Genomic DNA, 24238 nt, shown 5'->3' on the forward strand with positions numbered 1-24238 from the left:
CAAACCACGTGAAACAAAATACAATTTAATAAAAATTCATTTTATTTGTTTACCGTGAAAATGTAAGCATTTTGTAGAGTAAGAGAGCAAAAGAAAATTGTGTAAAGAAAACGAATTCGTTTCAAAAACTTCCGTCTCCCTGCCATAAAACATAGCACATAAACATCTTCCACACACTCCAAACGGACAGCTACATGCAAAAGCTCTACAGAAATATGAATAGCTCTTCACTCACGTATTCAGGTCTTGTGGTCTCGTTAGTTTTATTTTCCTTGGAAATGTTTCTTTCGGTTTTATGATTTTTATGATAGGTCGAGGTTTTTCTTTATATTTTCTTTTTATGTATAAATGTGTATGGCACACACAAAAAAAAGTGGATGCTATACCGTGCTATGTATGTTTTTAACATAAATATGTTCTTCATGCAATATATAAATTTCGAACGAGGCTTTAACATAAACAAAGAGCACTTAAGCAAAGCTTTTTCAAATTGCATTACTTCAAATGTTTGAACATGTTTTTGTTATTTTGCTTTCACGTTTGAATGAATTCGTGAAAGTAGAAATTGTAATTTAGAAAACTAAGTTCAAATTGTATGCATTTACTTGTAGTGGCGCAATTAAATTCATATGAAATTTCTCACGTAAACCAATTAATCATTTGTCAGTGTTGTTCCCACACGGTAATTGGGGTCAATGATTGCGAAACATTAAAATCCAGCTTTTACAACCAAGTAAATTATGTTGTGTATACTTATGGAATATAAGGGGACGAAGCGAATGATCATGTCGCTGAAGTGAATGAATGAAATGTTCTTATTTGACACGAAGGCGAGGAAAATATCCTCACAAAAATTATTATTTTTTAAACCTCTTAGACGATAGTAATGCATATAAACATAAATGTCTCTATACACGTCGCATAAGACCGGTATGCCGAATATCAGTTTCCCGAGTTTCATTACCGTTTTTGAGAGAAATATGAAAATGTATAAAAATTGGCGCAGTCACATTAAAAATCTGGAAAACCCGCTGTTATAGGGTCCGATATTACCGATAACCGGTTTCGTCAACAGCTTCCGGTTTTAATTTCAGTTATACTTCTAAAGAGAAAAATTCAATTTACGTTACTAGTGAGGTAATAGGCTCACTCCCTAGGGAAAACCCGTAACCTCGCTCGTAAAGTAAAATAGCATACTGCACACGGGAATTAATTTGATATCTCGTATCACGATGAGTAAAAGTACCTCAGTCGAAGATGTCACGAAACACGAATACACTTTGTATGGGAATAACATTGGTATATTTTAACAATGTATGCATATGCATACGTACGGATAGTGCGCAACCCGATGCAAGTACACGACACACTGTGTGTATTTTTAGTTATTTTAAAATTTTTCATAATTTTTGAGAATATGTACACTAAAATCTTCCCGAGCTGCAGGCAAGTGTTTTATTACAGCCTGAAGGTAAACTTCAATTTCGCCCAAATAAAACTGTCCCTACGCATTCTACTTATTATCACACGATGTGAAAAATGTATATTTTTAACACTGGCAAATGAGTCATTGACACCAGCGTTAAAACTCATTTTCCCGGGGATAAATTTAATTATGTCGCAATACGCTTGTCGACTCTAAAGAGTTAAGAATATTTGTTCCTTGTATTACTGTATTTAGCAATGTTTGTTTGCATACATAAATCTTTCAGGCTCATCGGATAAGTTACATTCTTAATATTAAGTTCGAAATTAAGTTTACTCTTCCAACAACTTCGTGGTATTTTTCATTACCACCAATTTAAATCACTATCTTCTTACTGCTGTTGCTGAACGACAAACTTTTAAATTTATTCTGAAACATTCTACCAATATTTTCCTGCTTCAATTTATAATACGTTCGTATTGGTCACATCCGATCACATTCTGTATTAATATTCATGAACGATGTCATGCAACCACTTTTCTTTTTAAATATTTTGTCAAAGCTTATAAAATGTACTCATTGCGCTTAGTTTCACAGTTGACTATGCAGACTACACACACCGGATGCATAATAGGAGATAATGTAAATTAATTAAGACATTTTCCGGCGTCAAAGTAATTGCTCTTTAGAAGTTTTGATTTGACTTTTAACTCGAAACTTCAACTCGTTTATATTATAAATGAGATTTTTCCACTCATAAACTATGTGAGAAAATGTGAGAGAATAACTGTTAATGCGATTTTATCCACACACAAAATAAGCTGAGAAATAGCTACGAGCTCAGCCCCGTATGAAACATGAAACCATATAGTATACCAGGTGTACTATTACTTTACGTTCTGCATCAACGGATCAACTTAGTGTGAGATAATGCTATAAGCACATTATGCAATAAATATGTGAAACGAAATGTTTGCATAATTTCGATGTGTATACGTTTCGTCCACTGCGGTGAAATCTCAAGTATAAATGCGCCGCATCGTAGAACGACCGTACTGTGATTAAAAATCACACTTTGTGAAATTCGGAACATAGAAACGTTTCTTAGGAAACGGTTCTTGTGATAAAAGCTTTTTCTGCTCCTAAAAATCTATACGGTCCGTTTGGAACGTGTTCTCCATCTGTCATACTTCACAAAACAAGGCGCAAACCATAAAATTGGTTAAAACTTCTAGTAAAACCGATATGCAACAAGTGACGAAAAGTAGTACCTTCCGTTGCCTTTATTGCGAAAAACGTTGTATACAACTCGGTGATAAATGATTTTTGGGAACACGCTCGAGTGACAATCTACACATCTAGTGCATAAAAAAGCATTTATCACTCGGTTGTATAAATAACTATTTTACACCCGCTTGCAAATAGCCTGAAATACACTTTTTAGACCCGCGTGAAAATAGCCTAAAATACACTATTTGCACCAGAGAAAACAAGTAAAGTGTTGGACATTTAAATGGTTTTCTCTACTGAAGCCACTAAAATGTATGCCAAAAAATACAGTCAGAGGCAGTGCATTTTCAGCATGAATTTGCGTCAGCTGTTTTTCAGCTGATCCACACATACTACATACAACCAAAACTGTTTTTACTTGTTAATACGGTTGAAGCTGCTACACGCACGCATGTGGTAGTAGAAAAACCGTATAAAGACATATAAGCAGTTTTGACTGTATGTGTGAATCAGCTGAAAAACAGCTGTAGCAAATTCATACTGAAAATTCACTGCCTCCAACTGTAGCAAAAAAAAACGCTAACTGTATCTGAGTGCAAATAGTCTATGAAACACTAAAGAGAGTCGCTACTTCTACCCTAGAATCATACAAAATTTAACTTACCAGGCAAGTTGTTAACCGTTGTTAACAATAACCTATTTTCCTTTATATTCTGTTCCTTACTCCAATCGAAGAATTTATCAACTATTTTTCCAGTTGATCAATTTACATCAAACCACGCTACCTCGTTAATTAATGCAGCGTGTAGTATACTGAATATTTTGTAATCCACACAGAATATCTTCAATTTATACCATTTCATATCGTCGCGACTCACACAACTGAAAGGTATTCCTTTGTGAAAAATAAACCAAGTCTTCTCTACTCAACATCTTCTCTTGTAATAGACATAAGTCTAGCATATGCTGAACCAGACAATAATAATCGCTTTTTTGTCCGCTTATTATTAATTGTTTTTTCTCACCTAAAATGGCAACAGAATGACAACAAGACGCTATTTTCGCATCGCTATCATGAAAAAACGTTTGCTATCGTTTCATCATATCCTTTTTTAAGACTGTTATCGCCAAGCCGATAGGGCCCGGCCTTTTGAAAAACTAATTGTTCCAGAGTTCTGATGTCATTTGCTTTACGATGGCTGTTTATTTGACTAAAAACCGACGAGTAAAAAATTTAAAATTATTTTTCTGTTGACATTGGCTTTGTTGCAGCGACTTCTTTCAATGAAATAGTGAATCGTACCAATACTCTTTCTAGCAAACAAACTCTCAGCTCTCTGTGTCAAATTCACACCTTACTTCTTTATATTCTACATTTTGACTGACTACGCTGTAATTTACATATAAATTGACTACTTGTCACTTTCACCACCTTAATAAAAGTAGTTTGTTTGCTAGACAGAGTATTGATCGTACTCTATCTGAAGAGTTGTCATAAAATTGAGAAAACAGAACTGATTCCGTAATTCCTCTCCTGTTGAGAGAACGTGACATTTTTGGTCGGCCTAAATGAAATAGTACATTGAATGACAAGGGGCGAAAGTAAAAAAATTCAACCGTGTGCGAGAGTTGGAGCCCGCGCCGAAGGCAAGGGCTCTAATCGCACAGGTTGAATTTTTTACTTTTGCCCCGAGTCGTTCATACCATTTTTTTTGATACCAACATTGAAAAATGATACGTATAACAAACATCGCAACAAAATGTTGAAATAAAAAGGCATTTAGCCAGAAAATGCGGGGGTCCAGGGGGCGGCAGCCCCTGGTATATGAAAAATTTAATAATTTAGCCATCACAACAATAACACACACAAAAATTAAGATATAACTAACAAATCATTCAGTAACAAAAAGTATCAACTTTGTATGCTAATTTCAATAAGAACACTGGCGCACAGTGTTTTACAATTTTGATCAAAGTATTCTGCATAGTATGAGCGGATTTTGTTGACAACTCGACTCATTTCTCTCATTTTCTGTGACGTCAGTCACTTTCGCTGTTCGTTCAGTTGCGTTCGCTCTTCGTTAAGTACTTTCTCCCCGTGGGATGCATTTTTTTACTTTCGCCCCTCATATGCGGGGCGAAAGTATCATTTTTCAATGTTGGTATCAAAAAAAATATTTTATTGATTAAAAGTTTGTTTTCACCTTGTTTAGGAAGTATGTGCAAAGATTTACGACATGTTTCCATTTTTAATGATTTTTGTTTGATATCAGTAGTTTTGAAAGCATTCTTTGTAGAAATTGCTACATCTTAAGATACTGTCACTCATTGCATTATCATTGGATGCAATTGCTTTGTGGGAATCAACCTTCCATGCCACATGCCACCTCAATCATCCCAAAAGTTCCAGGCAAGTCTTTGTTTAAAAAAAAACAATTTCCCTTTATATTCTGTTCGGTACTTAATCGAAGAATTTCTTAAATATTTTTCCAGTTGATCAATTTACATCAAACGACGCTACCCCGTTAATTAATGCAGCGTTTAGTATATTGAATATTTGTAACCCACACGGAATATATTTAATTTATACCATTTCATATCGTCGTATCCCACACAACTGAGAAGTATTCCTTTGTAAAATTTAAAAAAAAACCGAACTGCCTTCTCTTTTGCTGGCACAAACATCTTCTCTTGTAATAGACATAAGTCTACCATACGCTGAACCAGACGATAAAAATATTTCGTCAACTGTATATTTTAGCAGTAAATTCCTGCAAAAGAGGGTTTTATTGTTCTATCCCTATTCTTAAAGATGACAACTCTGGTCTTTTCCCTCTATCTTGTACAGAACGATTTGTGTCAGAATTTACCAAATAGTTCAACCGACATGTTATTTTGCTGACAGAACACAAAAACAATGGTACAAATACACACTATCACCAACGACAGTCATCATTATCATCATATAGCCATTATATATCCTTGATAAATGTTTGCTAAGATGTTTCCGTGTTGATTTAATGAGAACGTCTTTTTGGTCCATAGAGTTTGTCATTTATCGCAGATGAATCGTATATAATCTGAAGTGACTGTGTGTGCCACACTGCCACATTTTGCGAAGCTATTAGAGCTTAATTTATAATATGATTTTGATTTGAGTTCTTTGATTTCATTGCTTGTAACGATGTAACAGAAATATGGGACGAGATGACACAGTTATTATTAATTTGATCTGCCATCATTAGCACAACGAACGATGTTTCGTCGAAATTTTTTGTTTTATAATTTCATTTGGTCTAATTGGAACGAAGGCAACAAATTGAATTTGAGTTTTTAATAGAAATTGTACGAAAAAATCATTTCATCGCTCAAGCTCGCTTGAAGCGATTTCTCGATGCGATATATAGACCATTCGAGTTAACCTGTTACAGACGGCTGTCATACTGTCAACGACAGTAAGAATAAACGACAAGCTCTAACTGATGAGGTTTAATATAGCAAAAATCATGTTCAAAACAAATGAAGTAAAAGATTTGTGAAATCAAACTCTGAAAATCTTCGATCAATTTTGAAGTAATAGTTTGAATAGTAAAACTGTTAACATGCTTGCCGTCTGTGACAGGTTTATAAGACTTCGGTGTTAATGTTAGTATTCTGTTATTAATCTCATGGATCACTGGATCACCCAAAATATGGCAACAAATTCTTCCCCGGTATGGGTGGTTTTTCTAGATCATCATCCTGAGGAGCCACTGCTGGGAATATGGCTAGTGACAAAAAACATTGGTATTGCAAGGGTTTTTTGTAGGAACTACACCCTTCAGGTCAATTGAAGAATATTGGCGAAAAAAAATCCTCCACCACCACTTCCCTTTGTAAAATTTTCTGGTTTTGAGTACTTTTGTTTTCCTTTTTGGGATTATTAAGGTGGTAGTAGGTTGGTTCATGTAATTTTTCACTCAGTTCGAGATTTTTAGAGTTTTGGTTGAATTTTCAGATTTTTTCTTACTATCTGAAATTTTGGGATTATTGAGGTGGTTTCCACATAGAAGTTTCCTCAAAAGGTAATGGCAATGAGTGAAAGTATCTTCGGATGTAGGAATTTATACGATAATGGTTTCAAAACTACTGAAATCATTCAAAAACCTTAAAAGGGGAATGTGACAAAAATCACTGTACATACTTCCAAAACTTATATCATTTTCCGTGAAAACAAACATTTTATCAAGAAAATGTATAAATAAACAAAAAAAAACTTTGGGTCAGAAGTAACAGATGTTGACTTTAACGGACCGCAGCTAAAGGCAGGAATTTCAGGGTGGGCTCAAAGCTGGAAAAAGTATTAGTTTATCTAGTGTCGAAATATTATAAACAAAACGTTGTTCCTAACTTATGCGAAGAGGCATGCTTTAGGAAAAATACCATTTTGTATGGGTAAATGAAGCAAAAAAGGTTATTTGGAATCCCAGGGTGGACCTGGCACTCCTTGGCTCATTAGCAGATATGGCACTGGACTTTTTAACGAAATTTTAAAAATAAGAAAAAATAAGAATTATCCGCTACTTTGTGCCGTAATTTCTGTTTACTAACATTTTCTTTAAAAAATATTTTCTTGGTACTGGTAACATGCTTGCGCTCAGCCGTAGAATGCATCATCAGTTGTTTTGGAACTAGTGACAAAATAGAAAGTTCCAAACAATGACGTAATCAACTACTCCTTAGAGTAGAAATACGAAAGTTCGTACTTATCTCTTGTCATTTTATCGCCTCTCCCTCCCATGTATGTTATATCTTCGAGTTTACGTTGATCGATAAAATTATATGCAATCGAAGTATTAGTGACAGAAAAATATTTCTATCACATTGTTTGTCTCGTTTATAAATAAAATTCAATTTCTTGGAAGATTTCATGTCTGGTTTTGAAAACATATTTTTCATGAAATGGTTTCTATACAATTTCAAATTCAAAAAATGTTGCATTCATTTTTAACTTTAATTTCGAGAGCCATCCACCAGACATGTCCAATGGAAATTAAATTAAGAAAATTCTGGATTTTATATGGAAAAAACGCTTTCGTTCGTGCCTCTATCATTGCTCGTACAGCTTATGCATTAAGCAAGGGAAAAAAAGTGGAAAAGAAACTCTGAATAAGAAATCGATTTGAATAATATGAATTGTGCGGAATATGCACATTAAAATATTCAACCGAAAGAAAAGCGAATATCGTGAATTTGAAATGAGAAAATTTCTTTTCGTACAAAAATCTAACTGATTTGTATTCATATTGGAATAGATCTGCCATAACGACACATCGGAGAATAATGTCTTTTCGATTCTTTATTTTTTCGCCTTCCTCTATACGCGATGTTGAGTGGTGTTGTAAACATTTTACGTGTATCTATATCAATTTTCAACATTATGTAATTCTTGTCGGATGCAAAATGTTGGAAACGTGGCTGTTATTATATTGGTACTTCGTGATAAGATATTTGTGGCCTGTAGACAGAAACTAATGCCAATGGATCAAATATTACATGCGGATGAATAGACGCGAGTCATCTCTTTTTATGTGGGCATCCAGTGTAAAGCGCTGATCGAGCACTATTTGTGGTGACGGGGATGATGACATACTTCGGAAAAGATACGTTTACCATAGAAAACGACGCCATTAAAATACTGATTTCCCGATGTCCGTATTTGTTACACTGTTTATTTAGTTCAGTTAGCAAGCGCTGTAACAGTCATTGCATAGCATGGAATATCAAATTAAACGGAACAAACGAAAATACTGGAGAAACATGTAAAGTGAATGGAAACGGTCGCAGTTTAAAAATGTAAATTGATTCAACGACGAGAAAAAAACCTATTAAAAAATTATTCCAACGAAAAACAAGCGGAGAGTGAACCATGAAAGCCAACAAAAGCAAATAACTTCATAGTAATTGAATTTGATTTGTTGGAAAATTGTAGAGGAACTAAGAAACAAATATAATTATAACCTTCAGTGCGGGCTGAACGTACACCGGCTGTGTATTATGTGAAATATATAAATAAATAAATAACAAAAAAGGAAAAAGTTATGAATGAAATGAGGTAAAAATAAGGTTTGCCACATTAAAATTGCTCGTTCATTCAATTAGAAAATTGAGAGACGATGCGAGCAGTTTCTGTAGTATATAAGCACTGGAAATTTCCAGGAAACTCGCTCATGCATTTTGTACTAGAAATAATGATGGTACTAACAACATAATCAACCGTTGAGGGAGATGAATCATTGAAGCTTAAATTTTGAATAAGTTGTTATTAACTCATAAGATACTATATTTCACGTGTTTGATTATCGAAATTTGAAACCATACGTTGGAATTACGCTAAGTTCCTAATTAATTTCATTACAGTTCACTTGATCTTTGTAACTTACCCTTAGCATTAGCTATGCATCGAATTGTGCTTTTTTTTACAGTAATGCTGCACATACATCGCATGGAATTATTTATATAAATGTTACTGTACTTTTGCTTATGATCTCTACATCATAAGATTCTTGAATGGTTTTATTTATTGACGCGTAACCCTTTTGTTAACAAGCAATTTTCGTAGTGTGACCTTCTACCCTTCCATTTGTTTGATTATTTACTTGACTTCAACAAGTTGCAAACCCAACTAAATAAATCATTACCAAAATAGCAGAAAAAAAAGTGAGGAGAAAACTGCCAATTTTTCAACCCATAGCGCTGATCCTGGAGCAGAGCTGTGCTCAAACTCATTTTTATCTGATCTCGACAAAGAAAATGTTGTCTCGTGTTGAAGGGAATTAAATATCCGGCAAATGTTATTTACTGATGAAGTTCCTGTACTTCCGTACGTTCCGTTGCATCTTCGGTTGTCCGTTGATTTTTAGTAATGAACAAAGAAATTGTTTTTGAACAGATTCAGTCCTTTTATTGTAAACATCATAGTTTCGGTTCCAAGCAATACTTTCATGTTCCAATGCAGATCGAACAATGCACACTTTTGAGCGCATATATAATAAAAATTCTCCGGCAGTTTCTCTTGATTAATCCTAAGACTGAATATGCTCTCGCTGTGATGTAATTCATTTCAGTAAAATAAAACATACTTTCACATAATAATGCATTCTCATATAAATGCATCCCGTGGACTGTAAATATTAGTCATTCGGAAGGGAACTAGCTGGCATCACTGAAGTAAAATTACCTCAGTGTTGCTACCCAAGTCCCTTTCAAATCACTGAGGTAAATCGTAAAATTACCTCAGTGATGCCAAATGATCGGACTCATAAAATCGGTACAATGGTAACTCGTTAAAAGATATATTCTTAATCTTGCGATGAGGGAGTGATGACATACTTATATTCACCTCGTTTATTTACTTTTCCATGTGATCACTATCCGGTCATCATTATTTTTATGACGCACCCCATTTTGTCATCTTCCAATGTCATTTCGTAAATATTTTAAACGAATTCAATTTATATTCATATCGAAAATTCATTTAGCATTATTCAAATGATATTTTTTGATCGAAAAAATAAAATAAAATCCAACCCCTGCTCCTGGTTCGTATTTTCCGATAAAAACATCACGCCGCATGCTTGACTGAACTTCAAACTAACTAAATTTGCCTGTTTACATTCCCATATTTTCCCACCAAATATATGTTCTATCTTAACGAAATACAATGTTTTTTAGACAGACAGATATAACGTATGTAACATCCATATACATTTGTATATAAACGATATACCTATAAAATAGCGGCGAAAGGAAAAATGCTGAACGCATTCATAGTATATATATGGCGAATTCTATATACCAATCGACAAAATGTAACGTGGTACCGGCAATAACACTCTCTAAAATCGAAATGCGGTATACCGATGTACCATTTTGAGAGAATTTTGTTTTTATCAAATTGATTTTACATATCAGAACCGTATGTGTACCGGTGTAGCGTTTAAATTAAATTAATTATGATATACCATACCAACATTCGCCAATATTCGCAATTTCAATTTCTTAATTTAACTTGAATTAAATTAATTTTTTCTGCAAAATGAATTAATTTAGATTAACTAAAAAATTATTCGTTGGGTGGTGTCCAGCCGAAATTAAAATTCAAAATAAATAAAGTGATTCGAACTGAACCGATTGTTTATTTATGTAACAAATTTCAAGAATTTGCTGAACGCAAAACGAGGTTTCTCCATTTCATGTAACAAATTTAAAGAGTTTGCTGAACGCCTTTAACATGGTTCACTATAGAATTACCGATATATTGATGAAATAGCGACACAGTTTCCGACTGGAAAAATAGAATTTTTGCACATATGGATGTGACAAAACATCGAAAGAAAAATAATATCCTTTATTGCTTACATAGGAGAATTTTACGTATTTTTCTCTCAAGATGCTGGTTGTTGTTGGTTGGTTAGTTGGTGAAATTCATTCTTTTACATGATCGAAGATCGTTGGATTTGTATAAAACAACTTCTTTTATCATTTACAAAATATAGGCGATGTTGAGTAGACAATATTGTGTATTTTATGTGTGTTTTGTTGAATGTTTTTTTTTTCTTCGCTCGTTTTTATTCCTTTCACTACTTTGTAGTAAGGTAAGTGAGGTAGTAGCTGACCGGCTAAGCAATTTTTCAACTTTGGTCATCTGTATCTCAGGATGATTTCGATGAAGCTAAGTTTTTCCTTCGTCAGAATTTAATTTGATCTGTTCCCATTCCGTAGAATATCAGAAACATTGACAATTAATTAATTTTTATTGTAAAAAACTGATTTTACTGAAGCACTGTTTTTGATGCAGTAGCTGACCACTAAAAAACGGATGTTTTTATACCTGACCAGTCTTGTTGCAGTAGTTGACCGCTACAAAATTAAGACATTTTTCACATTTTTCGCAATAATTTCGCATTATTCGACACATTTTCACTCTTAATTCACTGATATTAACCAATTTCAATGATAAAAACTCACAAAAACACAAAATATCAATGAATTTTAATCACATCATTTTGTACACAACAATGCACATGGAAGGTGAATTTGTCACATGAAGAAAAATGTACGGAATTTGGTGCGGTCAACGACACAAACATGGCATATTTTTGATGCAATGTTTTGACCACCATGTAATTAATCAAATATTAACTTTTAGACGCTATTTTTGTTAATCATATTAATTGTCGAACTATTTACTACCTAAAAACACCAAAACTTTGTCCATTAATAATTCTTTTGTCAATAAAAACCTTAAATTAGACCACACCGATCTTACGATTTTCTTAAGAAATGTGCAACTTTGTACTGAGATGGTGCACTGGTTTCATTTTATGGTTTTATCAAATAAGTAAACATAATAATCGCATTATTTTCATGAAAAAATTAATCTTTAGGCTCTAAAGATTAATTGTAACGTTAATTTGCGTATTTTCATTTGTAATTATTTTCCAAAACTGATAAATAATGTAGCTGGTCAGGTACACCTGCACGGTCAGCTATACCCTCGCTTACCTTATATGGAAATACACAGTCACCCGAGTAACATATATTTATGAGCAACATTTCTGATTATAAGGGGCGAATTTATAGCCTATTGTTGTTTTAATATATCCGATACTGTACCGATGGTAATAAGTTATAAACCAACAACCGCGACTAATTTATTTACGACCTTGCCAATTTCCATGTAACTTTGTAAAACAATATTTTTTTGCTCAATGTGTGTGATAGGGTGCATCGATCAAAATAATACAAGATAGAAGGAGGTTCATGTTGAGAGGACCTCGCTGACAGCACTGACATACACTAATGGAAATACTTGTCAGTGCTGCCAGTGTGGTCCTTTTCAAGTGATGTACACGCCTTGTGTAGTGTGATAAATAATTTTCAGATATAATTATATCGCTGGAGTTCTAGCGTTTACCTACGGCGAATGGAAGGTATCTTCCCTGATTGAAGGAATATAAGAAACTCATGTTAAAATTCGCTCAAGGACTCCCTATTATATACTAAAATTGTCTCGACAATCTACAAATACCTGAACAACTGTTGCCACTGTCTCAATCGTACTAGCATATGGACAAATGGTTTTAAAAAATTGAAGAAAAAAACAACGCCCAACTGGCTGAATGACATTACCAACGAAGTAAATTACATATAACACAAAGAGACGTTACTAAATCCAAGACACAACCTAACCGATTCAATTATATGCCATTATTGTGGACAACAACCTGATGAAGCGAATTATTTGTGTTGCAGTTGAGTTTCGAACCCACAACTGACAATTCAATAATTCAATGTAAAGTCTCGACTTAAACACTGCGCTATTGAGTTTAAACTTCGAAACGAACAGCCCCCCATAAAAAATTACGAAAATGGCGGATTTTACACATCGAGATACAAAGATCTACATATAGACTGTTATGATCAGAGCGAGAAAACCGAAGACTAGTTATTATAACTTGCCTTGGGGTACTTGTCAAAGTATTTGTTTCTCTTTCAACGTGGTACGTAGAGAGCGAGAAGACTTGTCAAAATATCTTCTTCTATACAGTGTTCAAAGAGCGTAAAAGAGAGAAAAATTAACTGGTTCCGTTGGGTGATACGTCAAAATTTGTATGTAAAAGTCCTGTTAACTAGGAAAAAACCAGTTAATTTAACTGAGCTCGATGGGTGAACACTCTTTTTGACATTCTCTTTGAACACTATATTTCATCATAACACTCTATTGACATGAGACATACTAGAGAGTAATACTGTTGAGTTGAGTAATAGATATTTCTTCATAAACTCACTGTTTCTCCAGAAAGTAGTCGATACTCATTATTTAATTTTCAGTGAAATAATGATGGTTCCACTTCGTGTGGAATGATCCTACCTAATTGGAAGGACTTCGTTGTTTGAAATTATACTTGGAACGTGACAAGGATGCGCTGTTGATCATCTTGAGTGTAAATCTTTGGTTCAAATAGTTTTGAATAATTTTTGATCGATCCATCCTAATAACTGATACCATGTTACAATTCGATAAAAAATGTGATTCATTTCGGAGAGACAATTCTAAAATTGATTGCGATTGGATCTGTGACACAGTTTCCGTAGAGTCCGTTTTAAAAGATAATAACGAACCTGAGACACTTACGAAACAGAGTGGAAATAAAATCAATAATTTTATTGGCCACCAACAAACATTTTATGGTAATTTTCTGAGATATTGGTTTTTTTTCTTCTTTGAACGAATGTTGAATGATGTAGCAGCAGATTTCTTTTTGCCACAGGTGTGGGTCGGTGACCATATAATGTGTGTCGGACTTTAGTTTGTTCTTACTACAATAATTTCGGTAAAACCATTTGTGTGCTTTAGAAGGCAGACAGTCATATAAAACCACTTACTCCTTCGTATTCGTTTAGTAATAATCTTGATAAACAAATCTGGACACAGTTGATATGGAATGAGAAAGTTATTTAACCTAGATCAAATTTACATCAACCGAAAGAGAACAACAACGTACAGATCTGTCATCTATTCCTATGACCATTCTTCAACAAAATGCATGTAAAAAGAAAGTTTCTTTTTATGAAAACGTGCAATGCTTACTGAAGAACATCGTGACCGGAATATTCAATTAGACTTCGGATAGCGTGAGCAATTTAAACAAAACAACAACAACAAAAAATTCACGGCGAAAAAAACGCAACACAAAAGGGAAACTAAAGAATACAAGGAAATATTTATTAGGAAAAACAACGCCTCAGATTTATTGTTTTTATGATCGGAGTCATAAAAAAATCTTTATATTTTCAATATTGTGCGAGAATGTTTATGATATCGAATCGTATATTATTTACTAACTGAAAAAAAAAAGAAAAACGTATCGAGAGACATTCGAAATGAAAACATTGATTGGACGTTCATTATATTATATTGTTGGATTGTTTTTTTTTTTCTTCCTTCTTTCTTTCGTCTTCACCCCCAAAAAAAAACTTTTCCTTTTACATTAGACTGGAAATGAAGAAAATGAAACAGGCAAAATCTACCATAAATTCTGTGTTTATTACTATCATAAATAAATGTGGCATTCGATTGAATTCAATGGGAATATAGCTGACAGTTTTTCCTGTAGCAATTCCATTTTTTAAATCGACATCGGTGTTACGATAATGTTAGGACCTTAATGTCAGTATTTTAAATTGATATTAAAAACGGATTTATTTATGGAATTCGGATTGTCTCCTTACTATTATGCTACACATCCTCAGACTACCACCATATATATATATATATATATATATATATATACGTTAAATGTAATTCAGTGAATTGGAAACCAACTCCTTGTAAACAGATGTGACTAACGTTAGGTGCTCACGAAAAATTAACAACATTTTCCTGTTGGAGGAAAATCTTCTTGGCGTCAGCGAACATGGATGAAATTAATAGAAAATACGGAATGATGATCACTCTGTGTGTAAAAGCGTTACACATGAACAATGTACAATTCTCACTTGGAACTACACCTACGAAATGTACTACATGCTGGTCACATATTAGAGAATGTCAGATTTTTGGACGTTAAATGCAAAGACGGGAACGCTAAAAGTTAAGGGTATAAATCTAAAATCATCTAAAATAATAAATTTTGACTTGACGGATTTTGATAATACATATTGCGCGTGTGTAGGGTATGATCTCAGGGCTCCGGTAAAGTAATTATTTGTTCATGCTATACTTGCCTCGAAAATCGTACTTTTCATGACTCGGCTACACCGCGGGTCAACACAATTTAGACAAAAACTCTACTTTTCATTTTTCCCCCTAGTCATGTAATAGTACTTTCATTCACGCGTTACATGCCAATATGCCATGAGAAAAGTGCATTTTCTTAATGACTGGTCGAATGACATTTCTAGTGAGAAACGTGCAGCACTTTCTTTCCCGTGAGGAGAAAAGAGAACTTTTCTCATTCGAGCTGTCACTTTGTTTAAGTTTTCGAAAATGGTATGGCAAATCGATGTTTTCGTTTCGTGGAGAATAACGGCAAAGCGATGTTTGTGTAATTTCGCTCGAGTTGGAATTTCTTATTTCTCCGAGAGGTGAACACAACGTTTTTCATGCGTGTATGTTGGTAAACAAATTACTATTTCAATCGGACGCATATCTGCTGAGCGATAAGGCTTTGAAATCATGACGCATAAAATGAGCAAAAAATGAAGTCTTATCGCACAGCAGATATAGGTTCCATAGAAAAACTACTTACTAAATTGGAGAGTTGATATGTTGCACTACACACTGACATTATGTTTGCTCAAAATTGGTGATGTCAAAATTTAATTATTTTTTAGATGACAGTCCACCTTTCATACATTTAGCGTTAGTGTTACCGTCTTTGCATTTAGTGGCGAAAGATCTGACGTTCTCTATTATGTTGCAATATGCTTTCGGTATTCACCACAATAAGATACACTAAATCCTAATATTTGGTATGTAACTAATTATTATGTTCGAGGTGCACCACATGTGAATTATCACGTATAGTGATACAAGGAATACCATTGCTGCAGCGTGCATACTGTGGTTATTTTTAGATTAAATTTGTGTACTGACTATCCAATTCGGCCATGAATGTTGAATGAGAGTGGTGAATGAAACTATCGGCACCACTGGTATTCGGTTTAGCGGTAGAGGAATGTAAATGATAACAGCTAGACGAAGGCATTCAGGTGGAATGTCCAGACCCTTAGAGAGAGATATATGGAGAGATATTCGAAATGGTTTCTGAAACTGCAATTAATTCTCTAACTTTATTTGGCAAAATTTGCAGACAAAAAGGTTTTGCAAAAAATGTTTTTCCAAAAATTGTCCCTTAATGCCTTAATGAATGACACTGTACATAAACTATTTCTCTATTTTCAGCAATGTCCCTGAAGGACCTGAAAATCAACGTACCCGAAGCGGTTGCCTCCGGTGATACAGTCATAATATCTTGCCATTACGACCTGGAAAATGTAAGTGAAAATCAATTTTAATCAATTACACCCACCGACAACCATAATCAATTCGATTAATATAGGCGGCTCTATATTCGGTGCGATGGTATTTCGATCAGGAGGAATTTTATCGCTATGTACCGAAAGAATCTCCACCATCACGTGTATTTCCGATATCTGGTGTTATAGTTGACGTAAGTGCTTTTTGTTTTTGTTTCGCTAAAAAGGTACTCACTTTTGAGCTAAGAAGTCCAGTGAATTTCAGCAAATACATCTTTGTAACTGCACTTCATATTTTCACATCAAGTAATTACATACAATAGGGGTAAACCAGAAATAGTACGTAAACTTCGTAAGTGAACGTTTGATCTTTCTCCCATATATTTTATGTCAATACGAAATCGCCACACTCACTAACTTTACTAACCATAAGGGGTAAGCCATTATGGTTCGAAAAGTTAGTAAGTAAGTCAATTTCGTAACATTTTGACATTTAATGTATGGGCGAAATGTCAAAAGTTTACGAAATTGAAACAGGAGATGGATTACGCCATCAGTTCTCTTTTCTCAATATACCTGATGGAGCGCGATTCACTTTTTCACTGACAAAGCCAATGTCATCAGAAAAATAATTAATTTTTTACTCGACGGATTTTAGTCAAATAAATTGCCATCGTATAGCACATAACCTCAGGACTGTGGAACAGTAATTAGTTTTTAAATTGGCCCTATATCGGCTTGGCGATGAGAGTCTTACGAAAGCAAGGCTGTATACTTTGGGGAGGTCACGCAGACCGCCATTTTATTAGATACGCGGGAACACACCACTTCTGATGATTTTACATGTAAAAAAATTCACCACATCATCAAGACGACGAGAATCATCAGAGTAGGTGAATTTTTGTATGAAATCGGCCATTTTATCATCAACTGTGGTGTAACCCGCGTATCTGTATCTGCGTGACCTCCCCAAAGTATACAGCCTTGTTACGAAAGGACATGATGAAGCAATAGCAAACGTTTTTTCAAACCCTCATCGCCAGGCGGATATATCGCCGATTAAAAAACTAATTACTGTTTCGGAATCTTGAGGTCCGTCGAGCAAAAAATTAATTATTTTTCTGTTGACACCGGCAGCGACATCTGTCAGTGAAGGAGTGAATCGTTCTGTATCGGTAGACTTGACATAGAATAAAGGAATTGATGCCGTAATCCTTCTCCAGGTTAACTTAACATAAATAACTTGAAATAACAGCAATTCGCGTACAAAACAGGTTATGGATTTAAAAAAAATTCTTTCCTATGATTTACTAATGATTTTCTGAAGTCGATACGCTGTTTAGAAATAATGATTTCAGTCGATTACTGTTTGAAATAATGATTCCAATCTCAAGTACAAAACTTTGATATGTTCGCGATTGTGTCTGTCATGTTCTACGAATGTAAATGATTCACGTACCCGAACAAAACTAACTCGTCAAAGTTGAATGAAGAATTCATACAATTTAAAAATCATGTTTATTCATCCTGCATTTATTAAAAAACTTCCTGTAATTAAATTCGCCATCCTGTGTACTGAATTTGCATAATTCACGACGACGGGGGAAAAAAAGTTGTAGTGCGGCGGAATGGTGACTTTGTGGCTTAAAAATAGAATAAAACTTCTAAAGAACAACAGACCGTATAGGTACCTACGAAAATTATTTTATTCAATTTTTGTTTAACAGAAAAAAAAACTTTCAATCCGAAAAAAAACTCTGGGTCTACTCATATAGACTAACTGGTCCATGTAGCATTCGTTAAAAAAAAAAGTTTTTTCATAATAATAATCTCTTTTGAGCTTTTTTTTTGGTTGTTTGTTGCTATAACAGCATTCCAAAGTTATTACATTGTATCGTTCACATTATATATATAAACCATGCACCAATTTTAAATGTAAAAAAAGAGAATCTCCTGACATTCTGACTCCCTTGTTGCTATTAAATTTTGGAGTCATTTGAATCGCATTTTATGAATATTCATAGAAAAGTTGTAGATACATTTCCCATTTTCATTAACAATGTGGAGCCCATAGAAAAGTGGAGTTCGTTGAGCTTCTTTCAACTTTGTTATCATGATTATAGTGCTCGAAAATACACGTATAATGTAACAACGAGAGAGTATCACATTCAATGATACGATTGCACTGTATGTAGTAGCGGATTGTAGTTTAAGTGGAACTGGAAAGTTTTAAAATAAGCGAACCATTACTGCTTTAACACCCGTTTTGTTTCGTAAATCTCTAATGGAAGAATATTTTGGATTATCTTCAATTCATCGTAAAGCAGCAACGAGGGCCGAATTGTTGGAACAAAAAAGCTTTTATTAACTAAAACGAGAAGGTATACAATTACAGTATTAGATGAATGGTAGCGGGATATTTATGGCAAACATTAAAAACACACACGGCGCGGCTGAATGATGAAATGTGAATGAATCCGAGCTCGAGCTGTTTAGTTTCGTTTATTGAAATGAAATAATCATTCTGTGTGTGTGCATTGTCAGGACAATTCAAAATTAAGAATAAAATCGGATAGTCCTGAACCATTGTAAGTGGACAACTCAATAACAATAGCCCGCTGATTTATAGATCAAATATTTCAGCCATAATTTGTGCTTTTGTTTAAAAAGTTCTTTCACAATCAAGGAACAGCATTATAGCATTTTCAATTTCCAATTTCGGACCCCCCCCATAAAGCATGATAGTAGAATATTGCTTGAGTCAAAGAGTAGTTAGTTACTCTAATCGCATGACCTTGTGACAGTGAAAAAAATATAAATTTTCATGAAACACTGTCAAAACGTACAACCTATTGTTATCCTATTACTATGCTTGGTGTGGTGCTTTGGCTCCACGCAACAATAAAGGGTTAATTCTGAAATCATATAAAGACCACTGGTCACTTCGAATCGCTCGTAGGCCACGGCAGTGCCATATTATTGCAATATTCGATACGAAAAATATGGTTGTCAAAATGAAGGTGTTGGTTAGTTGGTGCCAGAAGAATAAAATTTGGAAAAAAATAATTTTTTTATTGAAGAGCCTGTCGTGCCGGTGCCAGACAAGTAGAAAACCTAAAATTTGAGTTGACTCGGACGACAGGCTGTTACACATAAATTATTATTTTTTTAGTTTTATCACTTCCATTTGGCATCAATTTGGATTTTCTACGATTTGGGATCTGGTCTCATTTTAGTAAAAGTCGTAGAATCAGTAAATGAAAAGTAATTTTTGAGAAAATTAGGGAAAATCTGGAAAAACTGGGAAACTTTTATCTAAAAAACAGCCGTTGCTTAGAATAAATGCTTTTCGTATCATGTAGTGCAATAATAAAGCAAAGTTTTGAAACAGTGGGAACCGTGAATGAGGGAACCAAAGTGGAGTAGGACATTTATAACGACAGAATTTGGAATCGCAAAATTTTTTGCTCATTTACAATTATTGATTCAGCTTCTCAAATCTGGCGAAAACACTGTCACATTGAAATCAGTATCCCGAAGTCAATCCGGACATTATCAATGCGAGGTATCGGCAGACGCACCATTATTCCACACAGAAACACAAGGCGCAAATCTACTCGTCGCTGAACTACCCGATTCGGAGCCCGTGATGACCGTCTATGGAATGCCGGCACCAGATAGTAAACGCATCGTGGCATTCGGCGAAACATTCAAAACGAGCTGCGTATCGGGCCCATCATATCCGTCGGTCAATTTTACCTGGATTGTTAACGGAATTCGATACCCGGTAAGACATGTGGCATTTCGAAAATCATTTTAATTTGTCAATTCAATAACAATACCACCAGCTCAATCAGCGCACTTCAAGCATGAATAATTCTCAGTAATGAACATACAAATTTTGACATAAAAAAAGTACTCTATTTGACAGCTGTCAATTGAGGCACTTTTGCTTGAAGTACGCGTTGGCTCGATATTAACTTGCTCGAGCGGGGGGTTCTAAAAAGCTGTGGTCTAATAAAAATCCAAATCAATTTCCAGTCAACGCATTCGGGACTGCGCGACATTGGCCAAGGACATTCATGGGAATCGAAGGAAGCCTGGTCCGAGCTTATCATTCTAGTGGACAATCAAATTGTCTCGTCCAACCGAAAGTTGGTGGTACGATGCGAAACGAATATTTACACGGTTTATCGTGGAGCGGCCGAAGTGGAACTGCAAGTGATGGACGACAATTTTTGGATAAATGGCGGCAAAGTGAGTCCGACTATTGACCAGCGTGGCGGTTCGAAGCGTGGCGATCCCGAGTATTCCGGTTTAACAGGTAGCGCTATTTTTTTATTCAGCGTCAGATACTATTTATTTCGGTTAGCGATATTATGGTTTATTATATTCTTAGTGTCATAGGCGTGTTTTTGGTTGTATTTGTCAATCAATTACTGATTGTCTTACTGTAAATAAAAGTCATAAAAGAAAAGAAAGGAAAAAGTTTTTAGATTAAACATTATAAATGAAACAAGAAAATTAAAATATTAAAAATTCCGAATTAAATTGTTTATGAAGCGTAAAACGACTGTTGTAATTCCCATAACTGAAATTGCATCCATTATATATTCCCTATAATAAAAGAGAAACAACAGGCAGAAAAACAACGGAATGATAATAAAAAACGATTCGAATAATAATGAAAAGCCACTTTAATCACACAAAATCCATTAATCTGGATATAAGGATTTTGGTAGAGCTTGAAAAATTGATAATAAATTGTAAGCGCGACCGAAAGTATACATTTTTGTTTTTTATTTACGCCTTTTATTTGAGTGATATAAATGGATTAATTAATATGACAATTTAATGTGACGTAAATTGAAAAAAAAAAAATACAAACCCAAACGAAAATGAAATAAAAACACAAAAAATTGAATAATTAAAATGCTTTCATAAATAAATAAATATTTAAAAATCGTTGGTTGATATTAATGATAATAATAATGAACGTTAAACGAATTGTTATTTAAAAAAGACACACACAGCATGGATTGACATTAAAATTCTATTCCAATTAGAATGGAAAACCTGCATCATTGAAATATGTAATTGCGAAAATTACATCAAATTGTAACGGAATACAAAGTGAATTGTAGATTACATTGGATGCTGCGAAAGAAATCCATTACATGAAGTAACAATTTTGTGATAAAAGCAAATTTACAAGTGTGTTTTTTGAGCCGAACTCCTTAAAAAAACCCCGACCCGACCTGATTTAATTTTAACCGGTTTTGGGTTATCGTGTTGCAAAAATTTGATGCGGATTGGGTTCGGGTCGGTTCGGGTTTCAATAAAATTTTGAAGTAGGAAAACTGCGAAGAAACTACTTTTCTGGGAATGTGTCCCACAATTCCTAGCTTCACATATTTACCCAATCTGTAAGACCATCGTCTGGTTGGGTATTCTAACACAAAATTTAATCGGGTTTTAGGGCTCTCGGATGTCAAAAATGTAAGTCAGTTTGAGAGGGTTATTGGGTTTCCAAAATTTAACTCGGGCGCGATAAGAGTCGGGTACTGTTTCGAAAATCCCCGACCCGTATATTGTTAGATTCGGTAACTTTTTTGACAAGTGTAGATTTTGTATATTTTAGGCGAAAGCAAGGTATACAACTACACTCGTCGGAAAACAGTTACCGAAGCTTGTTGTTCAAAAAACCCACTTGTGAGTTTGCTTTTATCATCATTAAGTTGTTTCTGAATTAATGGTTTACGTAACAGCATCCAATGAATTCTGGTTTGTTGCATGCCCTATGTGAAAGTTGATTATAACAAACGAATTCTTGGAAAATGAACCAAAAGTATTCTTCATTTAATGGATCATTTTCACAGTACTGTCATGTAATGTTCAACTTTCGCATGGGGTAGGCAATAAAAATATTTTTTAAACAAATATTATGACATACCACCATTGCTGAAATGTCGGTAGGAGGAACATTATTATTTTTACCTGAGAATTGGATTGTTTGAGCTATGAAAAACAAAAACAAAATATTTAAAATTTCCCATTATCTCGGGCAAAAGTATTTTCCGACAGTAAAATATGTTCAGAATTTGTGAGCCTAACATTAATTATTGCCACAAGACAGCAAGCCGTCCAATATTGAAAAGGGGGTTGAATTTTAGAGTAAACAAAAATAAAATGATGTTACACGGACGATAAAATGCAGATCGCGCAACACACGGTGACGGAAAAGGTATCTCGGATACTTATTGATACATAAATTAGTCCATTGTTAGCCAGAGTAACATTGTAATTCATTCGTGGGGTGCGCAGTAAATGATCTAAAAAATACGTAGGAACGAAATTTGTGCTTGCTACAAAGGCCGAAAACGGAGATAGAAGGATCTAGGAGCAGTCGAGAACCCACTTCACAATTTCAAACACATGAAACATTCGCAAACTATCTCAAATGTTAAATGACAGAATCTAGATTCTCGGAATTCTGATGAGAAACTAGATTTTGTTCAACTCTGTCCTATAAATTATGTAATCTGCTTTCTCTTTCAACAATGCCACTGCCACACATAAAAACTCGGTCTCTTCTCACCAAAAACTTTTATTATTATCCGATTCAGCCAATATGACTAATTCACCGCTGACATCCTCTTAATGACCCATTTTAAACTAGAAACATAAAGGAAAAAAATGATTGTCGAATTGTGAACGGACGAAGTTACGTTGCTCGTTTGGAATAAAGATCTAAATAAATCTGATTAATGAGGATTAATGAGGAACGACAAAGTAACAAATTTAATAGGTACAGGCAATGTTCGCTCGAATAGAAAACATTGCCACAAGTTCAGTCAGCTCACAATTTTCTGAACACATACCTGTCATAACTGCTCATAGTCAGATCAGCTATTCGTAGAAGATGTAAAATACTGACGATTTTTAAGTGCCTCTAAAAATGTATTGATCTCTGTAATCCCAAAACCAATTTTAAAGAAAGTTCGGCTCATTTGCAGTGGTAGATGATGAAAGATAAGACTCGGAACATGTCAGGTATTCCTTGATCTGAGCCTAAATATCAGGTCGCCCTGAGAATGTTAGCTCACACAAGCCGAAACAATAATTCACAAGCAATTATGCAAGTGCACTTTACCGTGCATCATCATGGAAGAGGTTTTGAGTTCTAGTGATGAATACCTTTCTATGCATATAAAAATGTCTCTAATGAAAATTGGTCTGATTTCGATTGGCGTTATTTGAAAAGAATCCCTCCTGGGGCTCTGACAACGCGGATAGCTTTGATAAAAACGTATAATTAGAAACGAAAATATTTTTTAAATAAAATTCACAAAGACGTTAAAATAGACATTTAAGAAGTGGACATGACATATTTTACTTAACTTTTACTAGATGGATATTATGTGTTAACTGTGAAATAAACGTTAATCGATGTCTCGAATGAACGAATCAAACAATTTGTGAATTGAAATGGAAAACTAAGATTCTATTTTCATTTTTCCAGTTTCCAGTTTTTTTTTTTTTATGTTATGGAGCTGT

The 24238-nt window shown here is 34.3% G+C and overlaps 1 protein-coding gene across 2 annotated transcripts in view; it reads left to right on the forward strand.

Annotated features, from left to right (window-relative positions):
- The window catches only part of LOC119085909, a 122387-nt gene extending 101084 nt beyond the window's left edge, over positions 1-21303 (forward strand). For both annotated transcript variants that reach the window (XM_037196459.1, XM_037196467.1), the window contains exons 3-6: positions 16608-16699; positions 16765-16875; positions 20172-20468; positions 20723-21303. In XM_037196459.1, coding sequence (XP_037052354.1) covers positions 16608-16699; positions 16765-16875; positions 20172-20468; positions 20723-21088 — 866 coding nt within the window. In that variant the 3' untranslated portion in view covers positions 21089-21303. The remainder of the gene's footprint in view (positions 1-16607; positions 16700-16764; positions 16876-20171; positions 20469-20722) is intronic.
- The last annotated feature ends 2935 nt before the right edge of the window (positions 21304-24238 follow it).

Source organism: Bradysia coprophila, chromosome II, assembly GCF_014529535.1.
Source record: "Bradysia coprophila strain Holo2 chromosome II, BU_Bcop_v1, whole genome shotgun sequence".
In the NCBI taxonomy this organism is placed as follows: Eukaryota; Metazoa; Arthropoda; class Insecta; order Diptera; family Sciaridae; genus Bradysia; species Bradysia coprophila.